This window comes from Stenella coeruleoalba (assembly GCF_951394435.1).
Source record: "Stenella coeruleoalba genome assembly, chromosome: 19".
NCBI classification, from domain to species: Eukaryota; Metazoa; Chordata; class Mammalia; order Artiodactyla; family Delphinidae; genus Stenella; species Stenella coeruleoalba.
The window spans coordinates 3,394,649-3,417,128 of NC_137165.1; the positions used below are offsets into that span (position 1 = coordinate 3,394,649).

The 22,480-nt window shown below is 44.3% G+C and overlaps 1 protein-coding gene across 3 annotated transcripts in view; it reads left to right on the forward strand.

The window, feature by feature from the left end:
• Positions 1-22,418, forward strand: part of FBXW10B (F-box and WD repeat domain containing 10B) — a 35,865-nt gene extending 13,447 nt beyond the window's left edge. For all 3 annotated transcript variants that reach the window (XM_079903859.1, XM_079903857.1, XM_079903858.1), the window contains 7 exons: positions 3,547-3,668; positions 7,345-7,493; positions 8,482-8,624; positions 15,963-16,121; positions 17,776-18,041; positions 18,773-18,922; positions 21,225-22,418. In XM_079903859.1, coding sequence (XP_079759985.1) covers positions 3,547-3,668; positions 7,345-7,493; positions 8,482-8,624; positions 15,963-16,121; positions 17,776-18,041; positions 18,773-18,922; positions 21,225-22,048 — 1,813 coding nt within the window. In that variant the 3' untranslated portion in view covers positions 22,049-22,418. The remainder of the gene's footprint in view (positions 1-3,546; positions 3,669-7,344; positions 7,494-8,481; positions 8,625-15,962; positions 16,122-17,775; positions 18,042-18,772; positions 18,923-21,224) is intronic.
• Positions 22,419-22,480: the final 62 nt, after the last annotated feature.

Here is a 22,480-nt window from a genome sequence, read left to right on the forward strand (position 1 = left end):
CATATTTTTAGCTTTTTTAAAGGAACTTCCATACTGTTTTCCATAGTGGCTGCACTGTGGAAAAGTGCAGTGTAGGCAGGTTCCCTGTCCTCCACACCCTCTGCAGCATTTATTACTTGTAGACTTTTTGATGATGGCCATTCTGACTGGTGTGAGGTGATACCTGATTGTGGTTTTGATTTGCATTTCTCTAATAACTAGCGATGTTGAGCATCTTTTCATGTGCCTGTTGGCCATTTGTATGTCTTCTTTGGAGAAATGTCTATTTAGCTCTTCTGCCTAGTTTTTGTTTTGGTTGTTTGTTTTCTTTTTGTTGAGTTCTGAGAGTTCTTTGTGTATTTTGGATAATAGTCCTTTATCACATGTGTCCTTTGCAAATATTTTCTTCCAGTCTGTGCCTTGTCTTCTAATTTTCTTGACATTATCTTTTGCAGAGTAGCTATTTTAAATTTTAATGGAGTCCAGTCTATCAATTCTTTCTTTCATGGGTCATGCCTTTGGTGTTGTATCTAAAAGTCATTGCCATACCCAAGGTCATGGTTTTCTTCTATGTTATCATCTAAGAATATTATAGTTTTGTGTTTTATGTTTAAGTCCGTGATCCATTTTGAGTTAAATTTTGTGAAGGATGTAAGGTCTGTAGCTAAATTCTTTTTTTTTCTTCTTCTTCTTCTTTTTTTTTTTTTTCATGTGGACGTCCAGTTGTTCCAGAACCATTTGTTGGATAGACTCTCTTTGCTCCATTGTATTACCTTTGCAATCAGTTGACTGTGCTTACATGGGTCTGTTTCTGGGTTCTCTGTTCTGTTCCATTGATCTATTTGTCTATTCTTTCACCAATACCACACTGTCTTAAGTACTATAGCTTTGTAGTGAGTCTTGAAGTCAGGTAGTGTCAGTTCTCCAACATTATTCCCCTCTTTCAATATTGTTTTGGCAATTCTGGGTCTCATGCTTCTTCCTATAAACTTCAGAATGAGTTTTCAATATCCGCAAAATAACTTGCTAGGATTCTGATTGGGACTACCCTGTTTTGTTTTGTTTTAAAGATTTTTTTTAAGTTGTTGTTGTTATTTTTGATGTTTTCATATGTGATGGTGGGGCAAGTTTTACATTTCACTTTCCTTTTTTTTATATAACTTAGCTATGGTATATATTTTTTGAGTTTTTAGGGTAAGTTTACCGACTTGAAAAATCTAACTAGACTTTCAATTGGAGTTGCATTGAATTTATAAACAATTTGGGCAACACATTCATTTCTTTGTTCTTTCTTAGAACTTAAAACTTTTTCTTTATAAAAGTCTTGTGTAGTCTTACTTAATACTTGTAAACTTTATAACTTTGTTGCTATTTTGAGTGGTATCTTATTTTCATTTATATTTTAAAGTTGGTTATTGCTGGTATTGAGAAATGGTATTGATTTTTATAGGTGGATCTTGTATCCAGCAACCTTGCGAACCTCTCTTGCTAACCTCAAAGTATGTATGTTGGTTTGGTTTTTCCATGTAGATGATCTCATCAACTGAAATAATGGCAATATATTATCTTCTTTTCTGAAACTTACACTTTTTTCTTTTTCTTTCATTCTAACTTTGCCTTGGCCTTACAGTTAAACAGTAGCTGTGAAAGCCATCTTTATCTTTTTCCCCTTTTTGAAGGGAGTACATCTGTTTTTTCTCCATTAAGCATAATGTTTGCCATTATGACTTTCTTTTATAAGTTTGCTAAGGCAAGGAAATCCCTTCCATTCCTATTTTTCTGAAAGTGTTTCTCAAATATCAATACCTTTTCTGCATGAATTACGAAGACAACCTGGACATGTGGTTGGCCATGTTGCTAGAAACAGAAGTTCAAAACATGCTTTTTGGGACTTCCCTGGTGGCACAGTGGTTAAGAATCCGCCTGCCAATGCAGGGGACACAGGTTCGAGCCCTGGTCCATGAAGATCACAAATGCCGCAGAGCAACTAAGCCTGTGCGCCACAACTACTGAGCCTGCGTTCTACAGCCCATGAGCCACAACTGCTGAGCCCACGTGCCACAACTACTGAAGCCCGCAGGCCTAGAGCCCGTACTCTGCAACAAGAGAAGCCACTGCAATGAGAAGCCTGCGCACCACAACGAAGAGTAGCCCCTGCTCGCCACAACTAGAGAAAGCCTACGTGCAGCAACGAAGACCCAACACAGCCAAAAAGAAATTTAAAAAAAAATGCTTTTTTTTCAGACCAGTGGGACATTGTTGAACGCACTGTGGGTGCGGAGCAGGCTCTGACGAGCAGGTAAAGCCATAGGACCTTTAGGAATATTAGAAGGAAAAGCCTAACAAATCTAAAGAAAAACAGAACCAAAAAAACCATTTACTAATCATTTATTATGTGCCAAGTCTCATAATAACTATGAGGTAAGTACCATTATTATCCCCAATTTACAGATGACGAAACTGAGGTACAGAGTGATTCAGTAACTTATTCGAGATCACACAGCTAGTAAGTGATGGACCTGGGATTGGACCTCAGGCAGCCTGGCTCCGGAGCCCACCATCTTGACATTATATTGATACTTTGTACTGTCATAAAGGCATTTGGCTGAAGTGGAAGTCAGTATTAATGATAGTTGAGAAACCTCAGGCAGGTTTGCATATTAAAAAACAGTGTGACTCCGGGAATTACCTTTCGGTCCAGGGATTAGGACTCTGTGCTTTCACTGCCAAGGGCACCGGTTCAGTCCCTGGTCAGGGAACTAAGAACCCACAAGCTGCGTGGCCAAAAAACAGACAAAAACAAACAAACAAAAAAACAGTGTGACTCATACACGTTCCCACGTTATCTCTTAGATATGCTTTAGAAATGCACATAAAATATTCTAGTGGCTCTGGGTCAATTGTTGTGTTGTTCTTGTTTGAAGGTCAGCTCTACCACTGAATCAGTGCCACGGATTCTGAGCCTGGTGACCATTCTAGGGACCCTTCCACCTAATACGAGCTAACAGTTATCAATTATTTTCTACTCACTGCTCATTGTTCTAGTGTTACATGCATTATTGCAGAGTTTCTCAACCTCAGAAGCATTGACATTTGGGGCTGGAAAACTCTCCCTGTGGGGGGTCATCCTGTGAATTGTAGGATGTTTAGCAGCGTCCTTGGACCTTGCATGCTAGATACCAATAGCACCTCCCTACCAACTTGTGACAACCAAAAATGCCTGCAGACATTGTCACAGGGGATGGAAATCACCCCTGGGGGTATAAATCACCCCGGTTGACAGTCACTATGTTAGTGTATTTAATTCTTCCCAAAAACCCTGTGAGGTAACTACTATTACTATCATCTCCATTTTATCAATGGGGAAATGAAGCTTACTCAGAAATTAAGTAACCTTCCCAAAGTTACAGCTAATAGGCCCTGCAACTGGGATTCAGATCCAGGCCTTGGTCATAAAACTCTGCTGCCTTCCAACTCCCTATTGAACTCTATACCGTCTGATCCCTTGGGCCCTCAGAAAATCTCAAAAACTTATTATTATTATTTTTTTTGGCCTGATTCCTGCAGATACTGGGATCTGAAGAGTGGGGCTTGCAAACGCATCTTCAATGGCCACCAGGGGACTATCAGTTGCATGGATGTGTGGAAGAACAAGCTCGCATCTGGAGCAAGAGATTGCCAGGTAAAAGGTGAGAAAGAAACACCTCCACCTCTCTAAGAAGTTTCCCCAAATCCATGGGTTGCCAAAGGACTTGTTTTGCTCATTTCTATGGGCGGTCGTTTATCCTTTCAACCGTCCATGTATCCATTGACCCATTCACTGAACAACTATTGATTGAATGCCAGGTGCTGTGCTAGACGGCAAGGAAAAAAGCACTTATGATATGGCCCTTCCGACGTGGCTTTTTATTTCCCCAAGAGTCTCATGGTCTTCTAATGGACACACACTTAGAAATATATAATGGGGGATTATAGTAAATATGTGAATGATAACAGTTGCCATTCATTGAGTACTAACCTTGAGACAGGCACTGTGATAGGTGCTTTGCATACATTATCTTATTTAACTCTCACAAGAATCCTATGGGTTGACTGTAATTTTAAATTACAATCAATTTTAAAAAGAAGAGAATAAAAAGAGGGAGAGAGAAAAAAAAAGAATCCTATGGGATGGATGCAGATAAGGAATCCACAACTCAGAAAAACAACTTGCCCCAAATCAAAGCTAAGTAGTCGGGTGGGGATTTGAACCCAGGGCTGTCTGGCTCTAAAACGTGTGCTCCAATGAGCTTGTGGGGTACTAAGGGACCGTAGATATAAGGGTAAAAGGGAAAGCACTGCAGGCAGGGTGCTTTTTGAGTGTGATCTTGAGGAGTAGTTCTACACGCAGAGGGAGAGTGTAGAGCATTCCAAGCAGAAGGAACACCTCAGGCAAATCACAGAATACTGAAAAACATGAAGAATTTGGGGAATTTCCCTTTGCTCTGTACAGCTGGGCTGCAGCGTGTGGTGTTGGAGATCAGGCGGATACGTTTGTCTGGGGCCAGATAGTCAAGGGCCTTCTGCGTCGTGGTTGGAAATTGAACTTTATTCTATAAGACGTGGGGGCCGGTAGATGCGTTTTAAGCTGAGGATTGATATGATGAAATGTGTATTCGAGAAAGATTGATCTGGTGATATCGTGGAAGAAGGATTTGGAGAGGTGGTGACTCCGGGGGACAGGGGGCAAGTTAAGGGACTTACTCAGTCTAGAGAACCTGTGATGTCTTCAGAATATCCGAGAACAGGCAAGTGTGAAGACAACAGATGGATGCGAGTTTACACGAGATGGTACAAAGAGAAGGGAGACTTCTAGAAGGAGAACTGGCGGGACTTCAACACTAGCTGGAGATGAAAAGGGAGAGAGGAGGGCAAAGGGTGAGGCCAGACTTTATAACGCAGGCCTCTGGGTATCTGGAAGTACCGCTGATGGAAACGGGGCTTCAGAGGAAGAGTCGGGTGGGGGAGGGAAGCAGGAGGGGGTGAAGGCTTCCATTTTGGACACGTTGAGTGTGGCAAGCAGGAGGATGGCCGACCAGAGATGGTCACGTTCTAATCCCAGACACCGGCGTCTGTGTCATCTTGTGTCTCGCATGGCAGAAGGGACTTTGCAGAGGTACTGAAGTTAAGGACCTTAAAATGGGGAGACGCTCCCGGGTTGTTGGTGTGGGCCCATGGGTGATCACGTGGATCTATAAAAACAGACATTTTCTTACCTGTGATCAAAGGGAGTCATGACTATGAAGAGTGGTCAGAGAGATACAGTGTTGCTGGCTTTGGAGATGGAGGAAGGGGGTCGTGAGCCACGGAATGTGGGTGACCCTAGAAGGTGGAAATGGCAAGGAAATGGGTTCCTTCCCGCCCACCCCCCAGAGCCTCCATACACGCACACAGCCCTGCTGACGCCTTGATTTCAGCCTTGCGAAGCCGTGCCGAACATCTGTAAGATAATCCATTTGTTGTTTTCAGACACGGAGCGGGTGGTAATCTGTTACAACAGCAATAGGAAGCTAACACGTTGAGCGTGGGATTACCGTGGACATCCGGGGGAGGGCAGCAGGAGGTGGATGCAGCCCCAGATGGGTCAGCTTGGTGGTTACCAAGTAACAGTGAAAGGGGGAAGCCCCGGATGTGGGTGGGATTTCCTTCGCAGAGCAGGAGGAAAGAGTGAAAGAGAAGAGAAGCCAGGGCCTCAGGAACCCACAGCATGTTAGGTGTGGGCGGAGGAAAGTGACGGGAAAGGGACAGTGGGCTGGTGGGACACACACGGATGCTCAGAGCTGCCTGGGAAGCCTTACTCCCTACCTCTTTGCCCTCCCCAACTGACTGAGTGTCTCATTGCCGTGATTGCTTTGAGGGGTGGAGCAGAAAGGATGAAGGATGAGGCTCTGAAGATGGAAGGGTGGATGTGACCTCCCACTCACCTGAGAGAGTCCTGTGGGCCGCCAGCAGGGCTATAGGGCAAGGGGAGTTAGGCCCTCACCTCTGGTGCAAAATTTAAGGGGATAGAAAAAAAACCTCAGTGATCAAGATGGTTATTTTAATGCAATACTTTAAAAGTCAAAATTAACGTGCAAAATACACAATGAAAAAAGTATCCGAAGGTCTCTCACTCCACCCTAATCCTGGCCCCAGCTACCAGCCAGCCTGCTTGGGCTCTTCCCACCTTCCTGGGTTACCAAAATAGAACAAAAAGGAGACAATTAGAGACCTGAAGGGTACCCCCCCGCCCACACTTTAAAAATTCTTTAAGTCAGGACACCTTACCAATAACTCCTTTAATTCATCTTTCAATTTTCCCACTCCTCATTTGATAAAAGGGCCAATATATATTTAAAAACAAGTGTAGAGAAGTGTATTCACATAGTTCTGGTTAGTGGTTAGGAGCGTGGCCTGTGGACCCAGACGCCCTGGGTTTGAATCGCAGCTCAATCTGCTCACTGCCTGTGTGATATTGAGCAGGTTGCAGAACCTCTCTGGGCCTCAGTTTCCCCACCCGTACAGTGAGGCATAGTAATCGCTCTGCCTTGTGAAGATGAGTTAATGCCTGTCAGGCACTTTGAGTGGCATCTGGCTCACAGCCAGCGCAGCGTGGATGCCAGCTATGGTTACTCTCCGGTCCTAGCGTACGCGTTCTGTTACCCGAGGAGGAAGGTTCTTCGGGGGCTTTAACGCCCTCAGCCCCCTGAAATCGTGGTGCCTGCTTTCAGCCTCTTCCTTTAAGCTCGGCTCTCCCACCCACCCAGGGACACAGACCCACCCAACACTTACAGTGTGGGGTACAGTGGCTCTGACGCCGTCTGTGTAGCAGCAGCAGTAGACCTGCCCTGAGCTGTGACAGTCTCGCAAAAGTAAAATCAATCCAAAAGTCAGATTCAGAACTATTTTAAAATGTAAATGAGGAGAGACAGCTTTCTTTCCTTTGGGGGATAGAAGGTGGGGGTCAGGAGGACAGCATGCGGGAGGAACGAGGACATGAACATCTCCCACGATTTTCCTGAAATCCACTCCATAGGAAGCATTTTTCAGGCTTATTAGAGCTGAGGAGGCTTATCAGAGATGAGCTGTCCACCTCTCGGACCCCGAGGCTAAGTTCCAGGGTCAGAGCCAAGGTCCATGCGCTGCTGGCTCTCCTAAGGGCTGTGTTCAGGGAGTGCTGGGTTGCAGGTACATGGAGTGTGGGTCAGCCTCTGGAGCTGCCGGGCCAGGTGAAGCCTTGCAGGGTCTGACACAATGGGCTCGGCTGGTCTTAGCTTCTGCGATGGGGTGTGGAGCTCCACTGCCACCCTCTCCGTGTACCTACCCCTCTCTCTCCCTCCCTTTCAGAGTGGGATATAGAGACAGGAAAGTGCCTGAAGACCTTTAAACACAAAAACCCCATCCTGGCCACCAGGATCAATGACACGTACATCGTGAGCAGCTGTGAGAAAGGGCTGGTCAAAGTGTGGCACGTCATCACAGCCCAGCTGGTAAAGGTGAGGGGTGGGGACGGGGGGTCGGGGCACTGGGGGTGAGGGGCTGGAGGACACTGGCAGTCCCCCTCCAGGTAGCTCCCCAGACTGCCCTAGAGCAGTTGAGTGGCAGTCACCTAAAGAGGGTGGTCCTGAAAAGGGGGAGGGGAAGGCCCCCCAAGAATGGGCCATTCTGAGCCAGTAGAAGGTCAAGGCCCGCGTGAGCCGCCTCGTCATGGGTGGGTGGCGGCGGCGGAGGCTGCATTCTGACTCCGCATGGTACGTGGGCTCGGGGTCTTTTAACAGCAGCACGAGTAAAGTGCCTTCTCCTCTTCTGGAACATTCCAGCCTGATTCTGGTGTGGGGCATAGGAATGAACAAAGCCACAACTGTTTTCCTCCTTCCTCTCAGGAGAAGAGAACATTGGCTGTCTAGAAAGTGATTGTTCACACACAAAAAGCGTTCTCGCTGGATTGGAAGCCCCCTGGCCCTGGTGGGCGGTGGGGAGATGTCATTTGTGCCGGGACACAGGATCACAGTGAGAAACACTGACCTGGCTGGCAGGCTCTTGCCACCAGCGGTGTCGTCACTGTGGTCTGCCCAGCAGTTGCAGGCACAGAGAAGCCCAGCTGCCTCCGGGTCCTGGCAAGGAGCTGGGGACGGAACACCTGAGCCTTGCCCTTCTGGCAGCAGAGGAAGGTGAATCGTGGCCCTCTCTGGCACTCTAGAAAGGTGGGGCCTGCCCTGCCGCAGACCCGCCGGGAGCAAGGCCTCGCCCTGCTCACCTTCCTCCTTAACTCGGGAGAGAGCTCCGGAGAGCGGGGGGGCATGGAGTCCGCTGGCCTCATCAGAGCCAAGGCGCGGTCAGCTCAGATAAATGCTAAGTGGTGGTGGCCACGGATTGGTGGAGCGTGGCTTTGGGATTCATCTCGAGAAGCCTCCAGCTCTGGCCTTTGAGGAGTCACAGTCTGAGTTGAAGACGGGCTGAAAACAGAGGCATCTTTTCTTGCAGACACTCAACGGCCATGAGGGAGCTGTGAAGTGTCTGTGCTTCGACCAGTGGCATCTCCTGTCGGGAAGCGCTGACGGCCTGGTGATGGCCTGGAGCATGGTGGGAAAGTACGAGCGGTGCCTCATGGCCTTCAAGCATCCAAAGTAGGTGCCAAGGAAACCGGGACCCAGCTCCTGCCCCGCTGTTTCCTGCCAGAGCCCAGACTTCGCTCTTCGGCAGATCGGTCCCCTCTGCTGACCACCTGTTGCCTCTGCTCCTCGTCCGTCTCTGCTCCCTCTTCTTCTGCGTGTCGTCCACTGTGACCACCCCCTCTCCTGTCCTCCCTTATTTCTCTTAAGAAATAATACTAAATGTGGATTTTGAGAGGTTATTGGAACTTTACACTTACGGCACATGGGATAAATTTGTATCTGTTACCTACCAAACCTAGGAATATTGGCAGAACTGTCCCCCAAATAATGCCAGCCCCACTAAGCTTAAAATCTTGGAATTGCGTGTTCACAAAAGCTTAAAATTATCCAAGTGCCAAAGGTTTAAAAATAACCAAGGGCTTAAAGAAGGAGCTCCCTTAAAGCCTGCGGGCTTGATTCTATTCCAGGACAGCAAATGGATTTCATGGTACACTTCCAATCCCAGTTTAGTGATGGTGGCTGCTTGGAGCCAGTTAAGAAGTACTCTGAGGTCACATCTAAGCTTATTTGAAAGGGGATTGTGGTCAGTTAATGGTTCTGCCACAGTCATGGGTTTTACAGGCTGCTCTATGCCACTTCTGTACTGCATGAATAATGCTTCTTCCCCTGAGTGCATTATAAGAAATACCAGGAAACTAAGTGCTGTCCCAATCGATTGAAAGAGTAAATGGGCCTTCCAGGAGGATCTATCACGGGATAGTTATTTAGTGAAATATGGCCCTATATTTCCTTGTACCCTCACAGGAACCTCTTGAACAGGCAGACTGACTTTGTGGGCGGTGGAGGGGGATATGGGCGTTTATGTGTATGTTCTCTCTCTGGCGTGTATGACTGCATTGTTGACAGGTGGGTGTCAGGAAAGGCCGGTGTTCAGTGATTTCCCCAACCCTTGAGTGATTATCAGTAAGCTTCTCAGCATATCATCTGGATTGTCAAAACTTGACCTCAAGGAGGGACTCAAACTTTGTGATGTCACCTGAAAATTGTAACTCTGCGTTTTTAAAACCTTCCAAGCATGATTCAGTAAGATTTAGTTTACTTACTGGAAAATAATTGTTCCCAGCAAACTCAGCAGTATGTTCAACATTTCATCAATCTATGAGCCTCCCACTCTTCCTCAGCTATGAGACCTTAGACCATCCGTCGAATGACAGCCCAACATACCATTCACATTGGCTCTTGATGCCTTGCACAGTTACAGCAAATCCCTAGACAGTTACAGCACACCTGGAGGACATTGTCAATGTTCTCATTTTTAGGGACCTTTCTCCCACTCATCTGTAGTAGTGCTGTGTATATGTAAGTGCTTAATAAATATTTCCAACTGATTGATAATGAGGACTAATTTGACAGATTGCCTTCCTGGAGGGTTCTAATGATGCACTGATACCCATCTTTAGAATATGACATGGATGAAAAAACATATATTTGCTCTCTGTCCTTCATGGAAGAAGGACCAGAGAAAGAGGGCTCCTTTCTGTTCTCTTGGTCCAACATTTTTTTTTATCCAAAATTAAGATTCTGTATACAGTGTAGGAGAGAATGGTTATGAGGAATGAAATTAGAGGATGCAAAGTAGGGCTGACAAAAATGATGATCCTTAGAAAAGCTTCTGTACCCTGGAGTGTCTTTTTTTAAAAACCCCTTATTCTTTAATGTCTTTTCCATAGCTAGTATTGTACTAATATTTTTTTTGCAATTTTAAAATTAAGATATAATTCACATTACATAAAACTTACCATTTTGTAGCATACAATTCAGTGGTTTTTAGTATATCCATAATGTTGTGCAACCATTACCACTATCTAATTACAGAATATTTCCATTAGTCAGTAGTAATGTCCTCTGTTTCATTTCTGATTTTAGTAATTTGACTTTTATTTCTTATTTTATTGGTCAGTCTAAGCAAAGATTTGACAATTTCTAGCTAAAGGTTTGTTGATCTTTTCAAAGAACAAACTTTTCATTTTATTAATTTTCTCTATTGTTTTTCAATTCTCTTTTCATTGATTTCTGCTCTATATTTTCCTTCCTTCTGCTTGCTTTGGGTTTAGTTTGACCCTTTTTTTTAGTTTCTTAAGGTGAAAGGTTAGGTTATTGATTGGAGAAATGTGAGTATTTACTGCTATAAATTTCCCTCTGAACACTGCTATAGGCTGCATCCCATAAGTTTTGATATGTCGTGTTTTTATTTTAATTTATCTCAAAGTATTTTCTAATTTCCTTTCTAAATGCTTCTTTCCCCCAGCGGTTATTTAAGAGCATGTTGTTTAATTTCCATACATATTTATGAATTCCCCAAATTTCCTTCTGTTACTCATTTCTAATTTAATTTCATTGCAGTTGGAGAACATACTTTATATAATTTCCATCTTTCAAAATTTACTGACACATTTTATGGCCTAATGTATGGTCCACCCTGGAGAATGCTTCATGTGCACTGGTATGAATGTGTATGCTGTTGTTGGTGGAATGCTCAGTATATGGGTGTTAGGTCTACATATAGTTTATAATGTTGTTTATGGCTTGTGTTTTCTTGCTGATTTTCTGTTCTATCCATTTTTTAAAGTGTTGCATTGAAGTCTCCCTCTATGATTATTGAGTTTTCTATTTCTCCCTTTAATTCTGTGAGTTTTGCATAGCATATTTTGGGGCTCTTAGGTGAAGATGCATTTATAATTGTTATATCTGCTTGGTAAGTTCACCCTTTTATCATTATATAATGTTCTTTTTTGGTCTCCATTAGCAATTTTGTCTAAAAGTCTATTTTGTATGATATTAGTCTAGCTACTCTGGAGCTTCTTTGGTATGGAGTATCTTTTTCCATTCTTTCACCTTTATTTGTGTCTTTGAATCTACAGTTGAGTCTCTTGTAGACAGCATATCGTTGGATCACATTTTTAATCCTTTTTCCAATGTCTGCCTTTTAATTGAAGAGTTAGCCCATTTACATTAAGTATAGAATGGACTTAACGCTACCATTTTGCTATTTTCTAGATAATCTTTTGTATTTTTTTGTTTCTCAAGTCTTCTATTATGGTCTTTTTGGATATTAAGTGAATATTTGGATATTTTCTAGTGTGCCATTTTAATTCCCTTGTCATTTTTTTCCTCTATATTTTTGAATTATTTTCTTAGTCGTTGCCCAGGGGATTACAATGAATGTCTTCATTTATGTAGTTCACATTAATATCAACTTAATTTCAATAGTATACAAAAACTGCTCCTATACAACTCCTTTTCCCCCCTCTTTATACTCTTTTTGTAAACAAATTAAGTCTTTATATCCTGTGTGTCCATTATCATAGACTTTTAATTATTGTTTTATGCAGTTGTCTTTTAAATGAGATGAAAAAAAGAGTTATAAATTAAAAAATACATTTATGCTCTGTTTTAGATTTTCCTAGGTAGTTGTATTGATAGTTACCTTTACTGATGCTCTTTATTTCTTCATGTGGATTTGAATTACTGTCTAGTGTCCCTTCAGTTCAACCTGAAGGACTCCATGTACCATTTCTTAGTAGGTAGGTCTGCTAGTGATGAACTTTCAGTTTTTGTTTATTTCGGAATTTCTTAATTTCTCCATTTTTGAGAATGGTTTTGATGGATATAGAATACTGGGTTTACAGTTATTTTTTTACCCTTTCAGCACTTTGAGTAGGTCATTCTATTGCCTTCTAGCTTCCATGGTTTCTGATGAGAAGTCAGTTATTAATGTTATTGAGGATCCTTTTTATGTTATGAGCTGCCCTTCTCTTACTGCTTACAGTTTGATTATAATATGTCTAGGTGTGGATCTTTTTGAGGCTATCCTAGTTAGAGTTGAGGTTCTGGAATGTGTAGATTAATGTTTTTCATCATGTTTGGAAAGTTTCTGGCCATTATTCAAATATTCTTTCTGCTCCTTTCTCTCCTCTTTTTCTGGGAATCCTGTTATGCATATGTTGATGTTTGATGATGTCACACAGACTTCGGAGGTTCTGTTCATTTTTCTTCATTCTCCTTTCTTTCTGTTCTTTAGACTATATAGTCTCAATTGACCTCTCTTCAAATGCTTTCCTTCTTCTGCCTGCTTGAATCTTCTGTTCAGCCCCTCTAGTGAATTTTCATTTCAGTTAGTATAGTTTTTCAACTCCAGAATTTCTGTTTGGATTCTTTTATAATTTCTAATTCTTTATTGATATTCTTTATTTGGTGAGACACCATTCTTATACATTCCTTTAGTTTTGTGGGCATGGTTTTCCTTAGCTCTTTGAACACATTTAAAATAGATGATTTAAAGTCTTTGTCTAGAAAGTGCAACCATTGGGCTTCCTTATGCACAGCTTTTATCGATTACTTTTTTCCTTGTTTATGGGCCATACCCTCTAGTGTCTTTTTACACTTTACAACTTTTTTGCTGAAAGCTGTACATTCTGAATATTTTAATATGACAACTCGGGAAATCAAATTCTCCCCCATGCCCAGGGTTTCTTTCTTTCTTTTTATTTTTCTAGTTGTTTGTTGTAGTTTTTATTGTTTGTTTGTTTAGTGAGTCTGTATTCTTTGTCTTGTTTGGCCACTGAAGTCTCTTTTATTACCTTGGTGGTGTGCTCATGACTGGAAAGAGATTTATTGGAACACCTGGAAACAAAATACCCCCCATTCTTTGCCAAGGGGCTCTGTGTGCCTGTTGAGGGAAGCCTTCAACACTCAGCCAGACAGTTTACAACTCTGCCTTAGCCCTCATTTCCTGCTTGTGCAGACCATCAAGGTCATTCAAGAGTGAGAGCTTAGGGCTTTTTCAAGTCTCCCCCAAGCATGTGCACAGCCCTGGGCGTGTATGTGGCCAGATAGAGTCCCAGAAATACATCTGAGCTTTTCACAGCCCTTACAGACATTTCATTCCCCAGTTTTCCCTCCAAAGCTTCTTGGTTAGTGTATTGTTTGCCCCAGCAGATATCTATTGCCTTAGGCAACCATGACTAAAATATTTGCCTATGTTTTAGACAAAACATTCCCCCCACCCCTGCCCTCCCCAGGTAGTAGTTTTAGCACTGGGTAAGTTCCTGGTAAGATGAAATAATGACAAGTTTTTTGAGCCAGTCTCCCAGGAAGCCACCAGACAGGGCAGATAATTCATTGTGAATGAGGTCTGTTCTGTTTCCTCCAGTACCAGGAATGCAGGCTGTTATTGACGTTTTCATGGCTGCCACTGGGCTGGGGAGTTGGGATTGGACTAGGGTAAGTTAACATGCCACAAAGACCACTGTTCCTACTGAGACTAAGATCATTTTCTTGTCTAAGTGCTCCCTGGGTTGCTGCAAGCCTTTGGTTATTTTCCAGAGTTCCAAATAGTTGATTCTGACAGTTTTTGCCAGTTTCTTCGTTGCTTTTATGGAAGGATGGAATTTTGGAGTTCCTTCCTCCACCATTTTCACTGACATCACCCTCTGCAGTCTCTTTTGATAAAAGAGGAACAAAGAAGGAGACAAATGACTTATTTTTAGAACAGAGATAAACCTGAAAGGAGACTGGGTTATGTCAGGACCATGAAAACCGCTCTTGTGTCAGGTATGGGCTAAGTTTTTAAAATACCTTGATTGATTTAATCCTGACAGCAATCCTCTGAGGCAGTTCCCCCTTTTCATGCAATAGAAAACTGAAAACTGAGAGGTTAAGTTATTTTCTCAAGGTTATATAGTCAATAAAAGGTAGGATCAGGTTTTGATCCCAGGTTTTCTGATCCCAAAGCCTGTGCTTTTAATCACCAGGCTATAATGGTATAGGTTGAACCACCAAATGTCACAGGAACCCATGAGAAGTGTAGTCTTAGCTCAGCAAGATCCAAAGAGATACACAAAGAGGCAACCCTTCTATCACGAGGCATCTCTCCTAGTGCTGGATTCCCCCACAGGTGGACCGAGGTACATCAATATAGTTATTGTATTTCCATCTTAAGAAAAAACTGGAACTTTGTTGGACTTTCTTATACTTGTTTTATACCTTAGATTGATCTATCTATCTATCTATCCATCCATTCATCATGTGAGGTGGGATTCAAACCACATTGGCGTCTTTGCAGCTTTCTGAATATCTCCTGTCTTTCAAGGTCTTTGCTATTTCTGTTTTGTTAGTTGCTGGGGCCTTGAAAAGTCTTAATATTGGCTCTGGGATCTGACCAAGGCCAAATGGTGTGGGGTGGATGTCATTCTTTTAACGTATTGTAGCAACAATCATACACTGAAACGTGAGTCGACATTCACTTTTCTAACAAGTATTTATTGAGGGCCTGCTATGGGGCTAGGCACTGTGCTGGGTGTGCAAAGATGGACAAGATGTGGACTGTGCCCAAGAGGTTCTGACAATATACCCGAAGTTTGTGTATGTGAGTGGAATGAGAGGAGAATGAAGGTAAGGGATGGTTTTATGGAGACGGTAGCACATGAGCGAGGCCATGGATGGACTTGGATGGGTAGAGATGGCAGGGATCAATGGATTGGACTTGGATGGGTAGAGATGGCAGGGATTGATGGATCTGCTTTACATATAAGATCTAAGAAATTGGTGGCACTGGTGGCATCAAGGTCCATTTTTCAGTAGCATTAACAGCAATGGGGTAATTACACTTCTCAGAATTGAATACTCCAACTTACCTGGAGCCCAAGTTGGAGCCAGCTGTTGTAGGGAGAATTTTGTTGGAGGCATCTACCTAAGTCTTCTCCTGATCCCCTCTCTTTTCCTGCTGGTTGTCACAAAAGGGAGCTCCAAAATCTCACCCCTGGGTACAATTTTCCTTAAGGATGTTTCACTGAAAGAATTAAAGCCACTAATTTAAGAACCAAAAGAAACTGCTCAAATACCAGGTTTTTGCTTCTTATAAAGATGATCATTTTCCCTTGTTTTTTCTTTCTTTCTTTATATAACAGTGCTACTTTTAGAAAGATTCAAAACGTTAAATACTTCTCAGCATGAGAAGTATTAGCTAGGAATCAAATTGTAAGAGAGAAGCATGGTCATCTCTGTATCAGATCAAAAAAAGAAAAAGAATCTGTGACTTAAGCTTTTTTGTTTTGCCACCTTGTGGCACTGTGACCAGATTGCAGGAAAAATAACACAATAGGGTGGGAGAGTCCATCTGTGTCTTGAGGGTTAATGGTTTACATCCAGAATCATAAAATGATGGCAAACATCGTTTCAAGGACAGTCACGACCCCTGCCTCCCAACAATACCCAAAATGCCCCAACTCCAGACACACCCACACAGTTTGCCAGAAGGTGGGTACTGCCCATTGCTCTGTTCCCTTCCAGGGAGGTTCTCCACGTGGCCCTTCTCTTCCTCCGGGTCATCAGTGCCTGTGCAGATGGCAAGATCCGCATTTACAATTTCCTAAATGGGAACTGTCTGAAGGTGATGAAAGCCAATGGCAGAGGTTATCCTGTGCTGTCCTTCTTTATTCAGGGCAACAGGTGGGTGGTAGGTCAGAGCCCTGAGCATTTCTGTTTGGATGATTATTTTTCCTCCTATGGGACACCGGCCCCGGATTTGCTGGCAGCAGGAGAGAGTGGGCCGTGCTCCCCTCCAGTCTTGGCTGCAGTCATAGGCTCATGGGGGACTCATGGGACTTCACACAGAACTTAGCAATCAGGGACCACACTACTCTTCATTCGTTCTGGGTGTCTGATCCAGTCACGCAATGGGCTCGATACAGCTCTGCCGTGGGGACCGAGGTTCTGCCAGCCTGCAGCCCCTGATCCCACGTCCAGCCCGAGAGCTTCCCAGCTCTCTGTGTCTCGCTTCTGATGCAGAGTGACGTGCAGGAGGGCGGGAGTGGCATTGGCAGGCGGCCCAGTGTCCAGTGGGGCAGAACTGAGCAGATGAGTTTACAGAAAGCAGAACCATGACGACACTAGTTGTATATAATACTGTGTCGTTAGACGCTAGGTTCAGGGTGATGTTATGTGAAAATACCCAACTAGACTTAACTTTTAAATTCTATCACAGCCTCCCTTAAGACATCACTTAATCGCTTCGAACCACATTGCCTTCCTCCTAATGATTAGTCCTCCTTGCTTAAAGCAGGGGGGTGCTATATACTAAGGCTCAATAAATTAATGCTTTTCAGTTACGAAGTCAGAAGCCTATAAAAAAAGGTCACCTTTGACCTTTTCTTAATCATGACATCCGAAGAGAGACGTCAGCTTGAGCAAAAAAATGTCTCAAAGAGATTCCTAGTTGGAACGATTCCCCAGGTTCCCTTCCAGTGCTTCCAACCGTAACGAGTCCCTTTTAGGGAGAGTTTACGCTAACAGTGACAGTCTTAAAATCGCAGGCTTTTGGCGCAGAAAGGAGCCCGCACATAGCATTTCCATTTCTTGTGTATGGTTATGGGAGACCTAGGAGCAGAGGTGGGGGAGGGAAAGCAATGCCCTGTAACCGCTGTGAACCCCAGGAACAGTGGGTGGGTAGCAGGCGATGGTGGGGACCCCGGGTTTAGAACCCTTTTTTCTCTAGTGGCATGAGAGTGGGGATTAGGGAAGACAGAAATCCGCCTGCTTTACAAAGTACAAATGTTCTGTCTGAACGTAGAGCGTGCGCAGACACCCAGAGCGATGGCTTGAAGGGGGTGGGGCTGGAGGGTCAGCGAGGGCTTGAAGGCCTCCCCCATTAGAGTTTTCCCCATCCCATCACGGCAGTAGAGCCATGGCATTTGGATGCTGTGCTTAAGAAAAAAGGAGTGAACTTGAAGACATCTGCGTGCAGAGTAGCTAAGCCTTCTGACTCGGGCACCCCGGGTTCTTGGCACTCACTCCAGGAATGGAAATTCATTAAAAAATATTGTAATCCGAGAAGCGAAGTAATCAGGACGTGTGTGCCTTGTTCACATCTAATTTCTAAAGAAAACGGCTACAGAGCTAACGACCCTTGCTGCACAGCCTGCCACCTTTCTCCGCCCGTAGACCCTGCAACAACCTACACCACCCTGTCTGTGCGGTCATTTCCCGGGCACTGGTCCCTTGGCCTCAGGATCGGATGGGACAGTAGTCCAAATGCATATTTGGAAGCCGGGCAGTGGCAGCCTCCACACTCCTTTTGTGGGCAACCCTGTTGCTTTGGTTCCAGGATGGTGATCAACACGGAGAGCAACATCCTCATGTTCCAGTTCGAGAATATCAAGTGGCAGTACTCCCTGGAACGGGCCAAACAAAAGAAGACGGACAAAGAGGATGACAGGGAAGAAAACGGCCTCGCAGAAGTTCTCTCCAAGTCGAGCACTCAGATTCACAGCCCTCAGGAATCCATACGTAGCAAACACACGGCCCAGGAGTCCCTGTTCAGCAAATCTCACAGGTCCCCAGTTCTCCTGAGGGCATCCAGGTTACCTACAGGTAAGAACCGAATCCCAGGCAGCCCCAGTGGTACCCAGGGGAGCAGGTGAGGGGCTTCCAGGACCAGTTTCTCTGTGGAATATTTTGGTCAATGGTTTCTTGATGATATAAATCCCAACCTGTATGTCATTCTCTTTGATGTGACAATTTGTTAGCCAGCTCAAGGGGATCTCCTGATTTTCAAGGCCTAAGTTTTCAGACTTATTAGAATCTTTCTGCAGTAGATGACACTAGCCCTTCATACTTGCCATTAAAACAAAAACCAGACAGCCAGCATCTTCCCCCTTGCCCCTGATCCAAGCATATAGTACATGATTATTTCCTTAGGACACAGACAAGATATATTGTACTGCAGAAAAACGTCCTCTGCGGAACGTATTCTCTGTAGACCTCTGACTGGTAACATGCGTACCTGGAAAATACTAGATCAATAGATCACCTCCAAGAGTATTACACCACAAACGGTCAGTTAGGACAGAGGACCGAGAATTTCAGATAATGCATAAAGCTTGATAATCAGTAGGAAACAGGGGTAGGAGGGGGGCGTCAGGAGGTGATCTAGATGGACCTTCGGCTCCAGGTGATTGCCTAGTTTCATGGGACAACAGGAAGCAACAAACAGTAAAGTGATCATTTGGGTGAAAATCAGTTGAATTATCAGCTACGCCCCCAGTATTCATACCAAATTGAATCACATAATTACTACAGTTTCCTCCTCAACCTTAATTTAGGAGTGTTAACGGAGGCACCTCGAAGTCAAGGAAAGCCAAAGTCACCCCGAAGAGATGGCAGGAAGAGACCGACTTCTAGGGAAGCAAATGGCACGGGCACCGAGCAAGAGAGTTTGGAAGCAAAACCCCTCGCCGGAGATAAGAAGAGCGGTGATCCTTTATTCTGAATTCATGTGGCAAGAGTCAATCTCTCTCTCTCTCTCTCTCTCTCTCTTTCTTTGTTCAGTCTGATTTTTCAGCAGGTTGATCAATCAGTTTGCTTGCATTCTGAATGGATAAAATGCCCAGCTTCTCCTAAGAGTGGTGGGTTTTCCCTAATCGTCCCCTTACTGACTTGAGGCCACACAGAGCGAGCGCCTTTCTCAGAGCTGAGCCTCTGGTTTTGGGCTCACAGTCAGCCTCCTTACTTCTTGGACTGTTGTGTCATCAATCTGAGTAATGGGCACAGCGGAAGGGAGAAGAGGCAGTGGGGCTGATTGCAGAGGCATTTTAGGGGGTTTCACGGGGGAGGAGCTGGATTGGGGGGTGCTCTACATGTGAGATAAGGGGGTCAGGGAGATAGGCGGGGAGGGGCTTTGGAGAAGAGTTACCATGAATCAGGTGTCCCTTTGTTGTTTTTGAGAGACTCTGGTAAAGATTTAAAAGGCCTTTCAAATATTTTTGGCTAATATAATAGTGTTTCTTTGAATCAGACTCCCTGCAGAGACTAGCTTCAAGGTGAGGGTAAAACAATTGAGTTTTGTGAGGTCTGTAATAACAATGGGCATCCTTGCATATACCTGTCTCTGTGTACCTGTATAGCTATACCTGCGGGGTAAAGTCCTAGGCGTGGCATCGCTGAGCCACGAGGATGATTGCATTTTAAAAGCTAGAAGGAGATCGCCATAGTTGTCTTTAAAAACTGCTGTGTCACTTTTCACTCCCACCAGCAATGCATGAGAGCTCCCACTGCTCCCAAGCCAACACTGGGTGTCCACCGTCATTTTGCTCATATGATAAGTAAAGATGCTCTTTGCATTTCTTTAAGGTTGATCACTCACAGACTAAGTAACTAAGTAGGTGATGACAAAGCCATACTATGACAAAGGCATTTTATACAACAGCTAAAAATGGATGACGAGCCCCATTTTTCTTTTTTTTTGAGGTACGCGGGCCTCTCACAGTTGTGGCCTCTCCCGCTGCGGAGCACAGGCTCCAGACGCGCAGGCTCAGCGGCCATGGCTCACGCGCCCAGCCGCTCCGCGGCACGTGGGATCTTCCCGGACCGGGGCACGAACCCACGTCCCCTGCATCGGCAGGCAGACTCTCAACCACTGCGCCACCAGGGAAGCCCATGGAGCCCCATTTTTGACTTGGAAAGAGATCCATAATATATTATTATATGAAAAAAAGACAAGTTACTGAACAATGAGCCCATCACAATTCCTTTTAATAGAAGGAGAAAAACTGTTTTGTCTCTCTCTCACACACACACAGTGGTGTATTCTGGAATTGGACGAAGCACGGGGAAGACTTTGACATCTTAATTTCATTTAGATAAGACCTACTTGGTCAAGGAAAATTATACACTGTTATAAAATTGTGAAATCAATACCCTGTTGCATTTTCTTTGCTAGTTTTATTGGTGCAGTTTGAGGTGCAGATTCTACTTGCTAGGTCAGACTAGACAAATGCCTTCTCCTTTTCATGGTTCAGTTATGCCTTTTGTAAAAGGAGGATAACGTTTTCAGTGTGTCTGTGAGGTATGGCAGGGATTCAAAAGCCCAAATGAGAGACATAGTAAATTTGCTCACCTGTGAAGACATCGTTGCTAACTCAAGGGCCTTAGGCATCTTGGAGGCCTTGACCCTAAAGTAGCGTGCCAGAATGAATCTCTTGTCCTTGTCAGTGGCTTTTGGACCTACGAAATGTTCAAAACATTTAGGGGACTCCTGTTCAGGAACTGCTTTTGGCCATTTGATAGTTTCAGTTTTGCAGGGGTGGCATGTTTTTTGAAGGCAGTTTTGATTTTGAGAAACATCCAAAGATCATTTGGAGTCAAATTTGATGAATAAAGTGGAAATCAAGCTTTGCCATCCAGGTTTTATTTAAAAATATAGGTGTGTTACTGAAACTCTGTAAGGCTATAAATGGGGTGTGAAGGTCCTTCCCACAGGGAAGTTTCAGGAACTTGTGGAGCACAGGCATTACATATGTTCCTTCCAAAATATGCGTATCTAGAGGTTCATACACACTTGTACACAAGTACTAGCATATTTGTTAAAAACGTGTGTTAAATATTTTGTAATTTCTCGTCTCATAGAGGATCTTTGCTCACATGATGGCAGCACGTCCATTGGGCAACAAAGACCATAGTCTGCATAGCAGTTGGAATGGATTTAACTTTCATACGTAAGTACTTAATGGTTTTCATGGAACACTGGTTTGTTTTTCTTTTCTTTTTTTTAAAAAGCAGATGATGTGGAGAAAATACCAAAACAAGGACAACTGGGAACTTTGGGAGACTTGATCAATTGCTCAAAGAAGAAGTCCTGGTGCATCCCTATGTCACCTGACCAGTTCCTCCTGACTGTGAATGCCCTGCAGAAAGCCCATAATTCTGGGGAGTTTGCCTATCCCCGGAGGCCCCAAACCCAGGTCATCGATGCCTGGGGACCTTCCATTTCATACCCAAGGAAGGTCCTGAGTTTGAAGGGACGATCGGTCCAACATGCAGTCGATCGGTTGAGATTGAGCAACCCTCCCATAGACGTGAAACAAACCAGTATTCCCCTTGAAATCCAGAAGCTTCAGCTTAACCTGAAGAACTCTGTGCACAGCCCCAGAGTCCAGTCTGCCATCCCCCAGCCGGTGCTTATCTGCCCCAGGTTCTCTGGCAGCTTAAAGGCTGAAGACCCGCCAACCAGTTCAACTGATGGGGCAGTGCGCAGCTTCAGCCCCTTAACCAGCACACAGGTCATCCAACCAAACCGCGTGCTGGCTCCGCCGATGGGCACGACGGCCCAGGCTGCCAAGAGAGATTGGCCCCGCTTCTACACGGCCCTCGACCCCTTCAGAGTGAACACGGAGTTCATGCTGCTGACTGTGAAGGAGGAGAAAGAGTACGAGGAGGCCAAGATGAAGGAGTTTCAGGCCATAAAGCCGGCTGGAGGGGTTGATCCGGAAAAAGCCAGCAGAGCTGCCTGGGTCAGGAAGATCAAAGGCCTGCCCATTGATAATTTCATGAAGCAAGGAAAAACAGCAGCCCCTGAACTTGGGCAAAACGTATTTATCTGAACCAGCCTTGGGAAATTACAGCGTTTTATAATAAACAAAAAACCAAGTGGATGTTGGTGTTCGGCCTCTTTTTGTTTGTTTTCAACTGCTCCCTGGCAATTAACATGGGGACTCTTTAATTATTTTCCTATAAGCCAAAGAACTGATATTTATCAAAGTAAGAAAACAGAGAGAGGCTGGGGATGATTGGCATCTGTAGTACCACCGAAAACCATTCAGTGAGAGGCATGGAAGCCCTGTTTCATTGATGGGAGATGTTGGAAGTTTAATACCACTCATGGCTACCAATTTAGGGCTGTCGTTTCTTCTAGCAAATGAACTGATGGGATTATATCAGAATAATGCACTGGAGTTCCCTGGTATTTTCGTATGGAAGCCTGATGAAGCTCAATGAGTTCAATTAAGAATCTAAAAGGAGAAGCGCTCAAATTG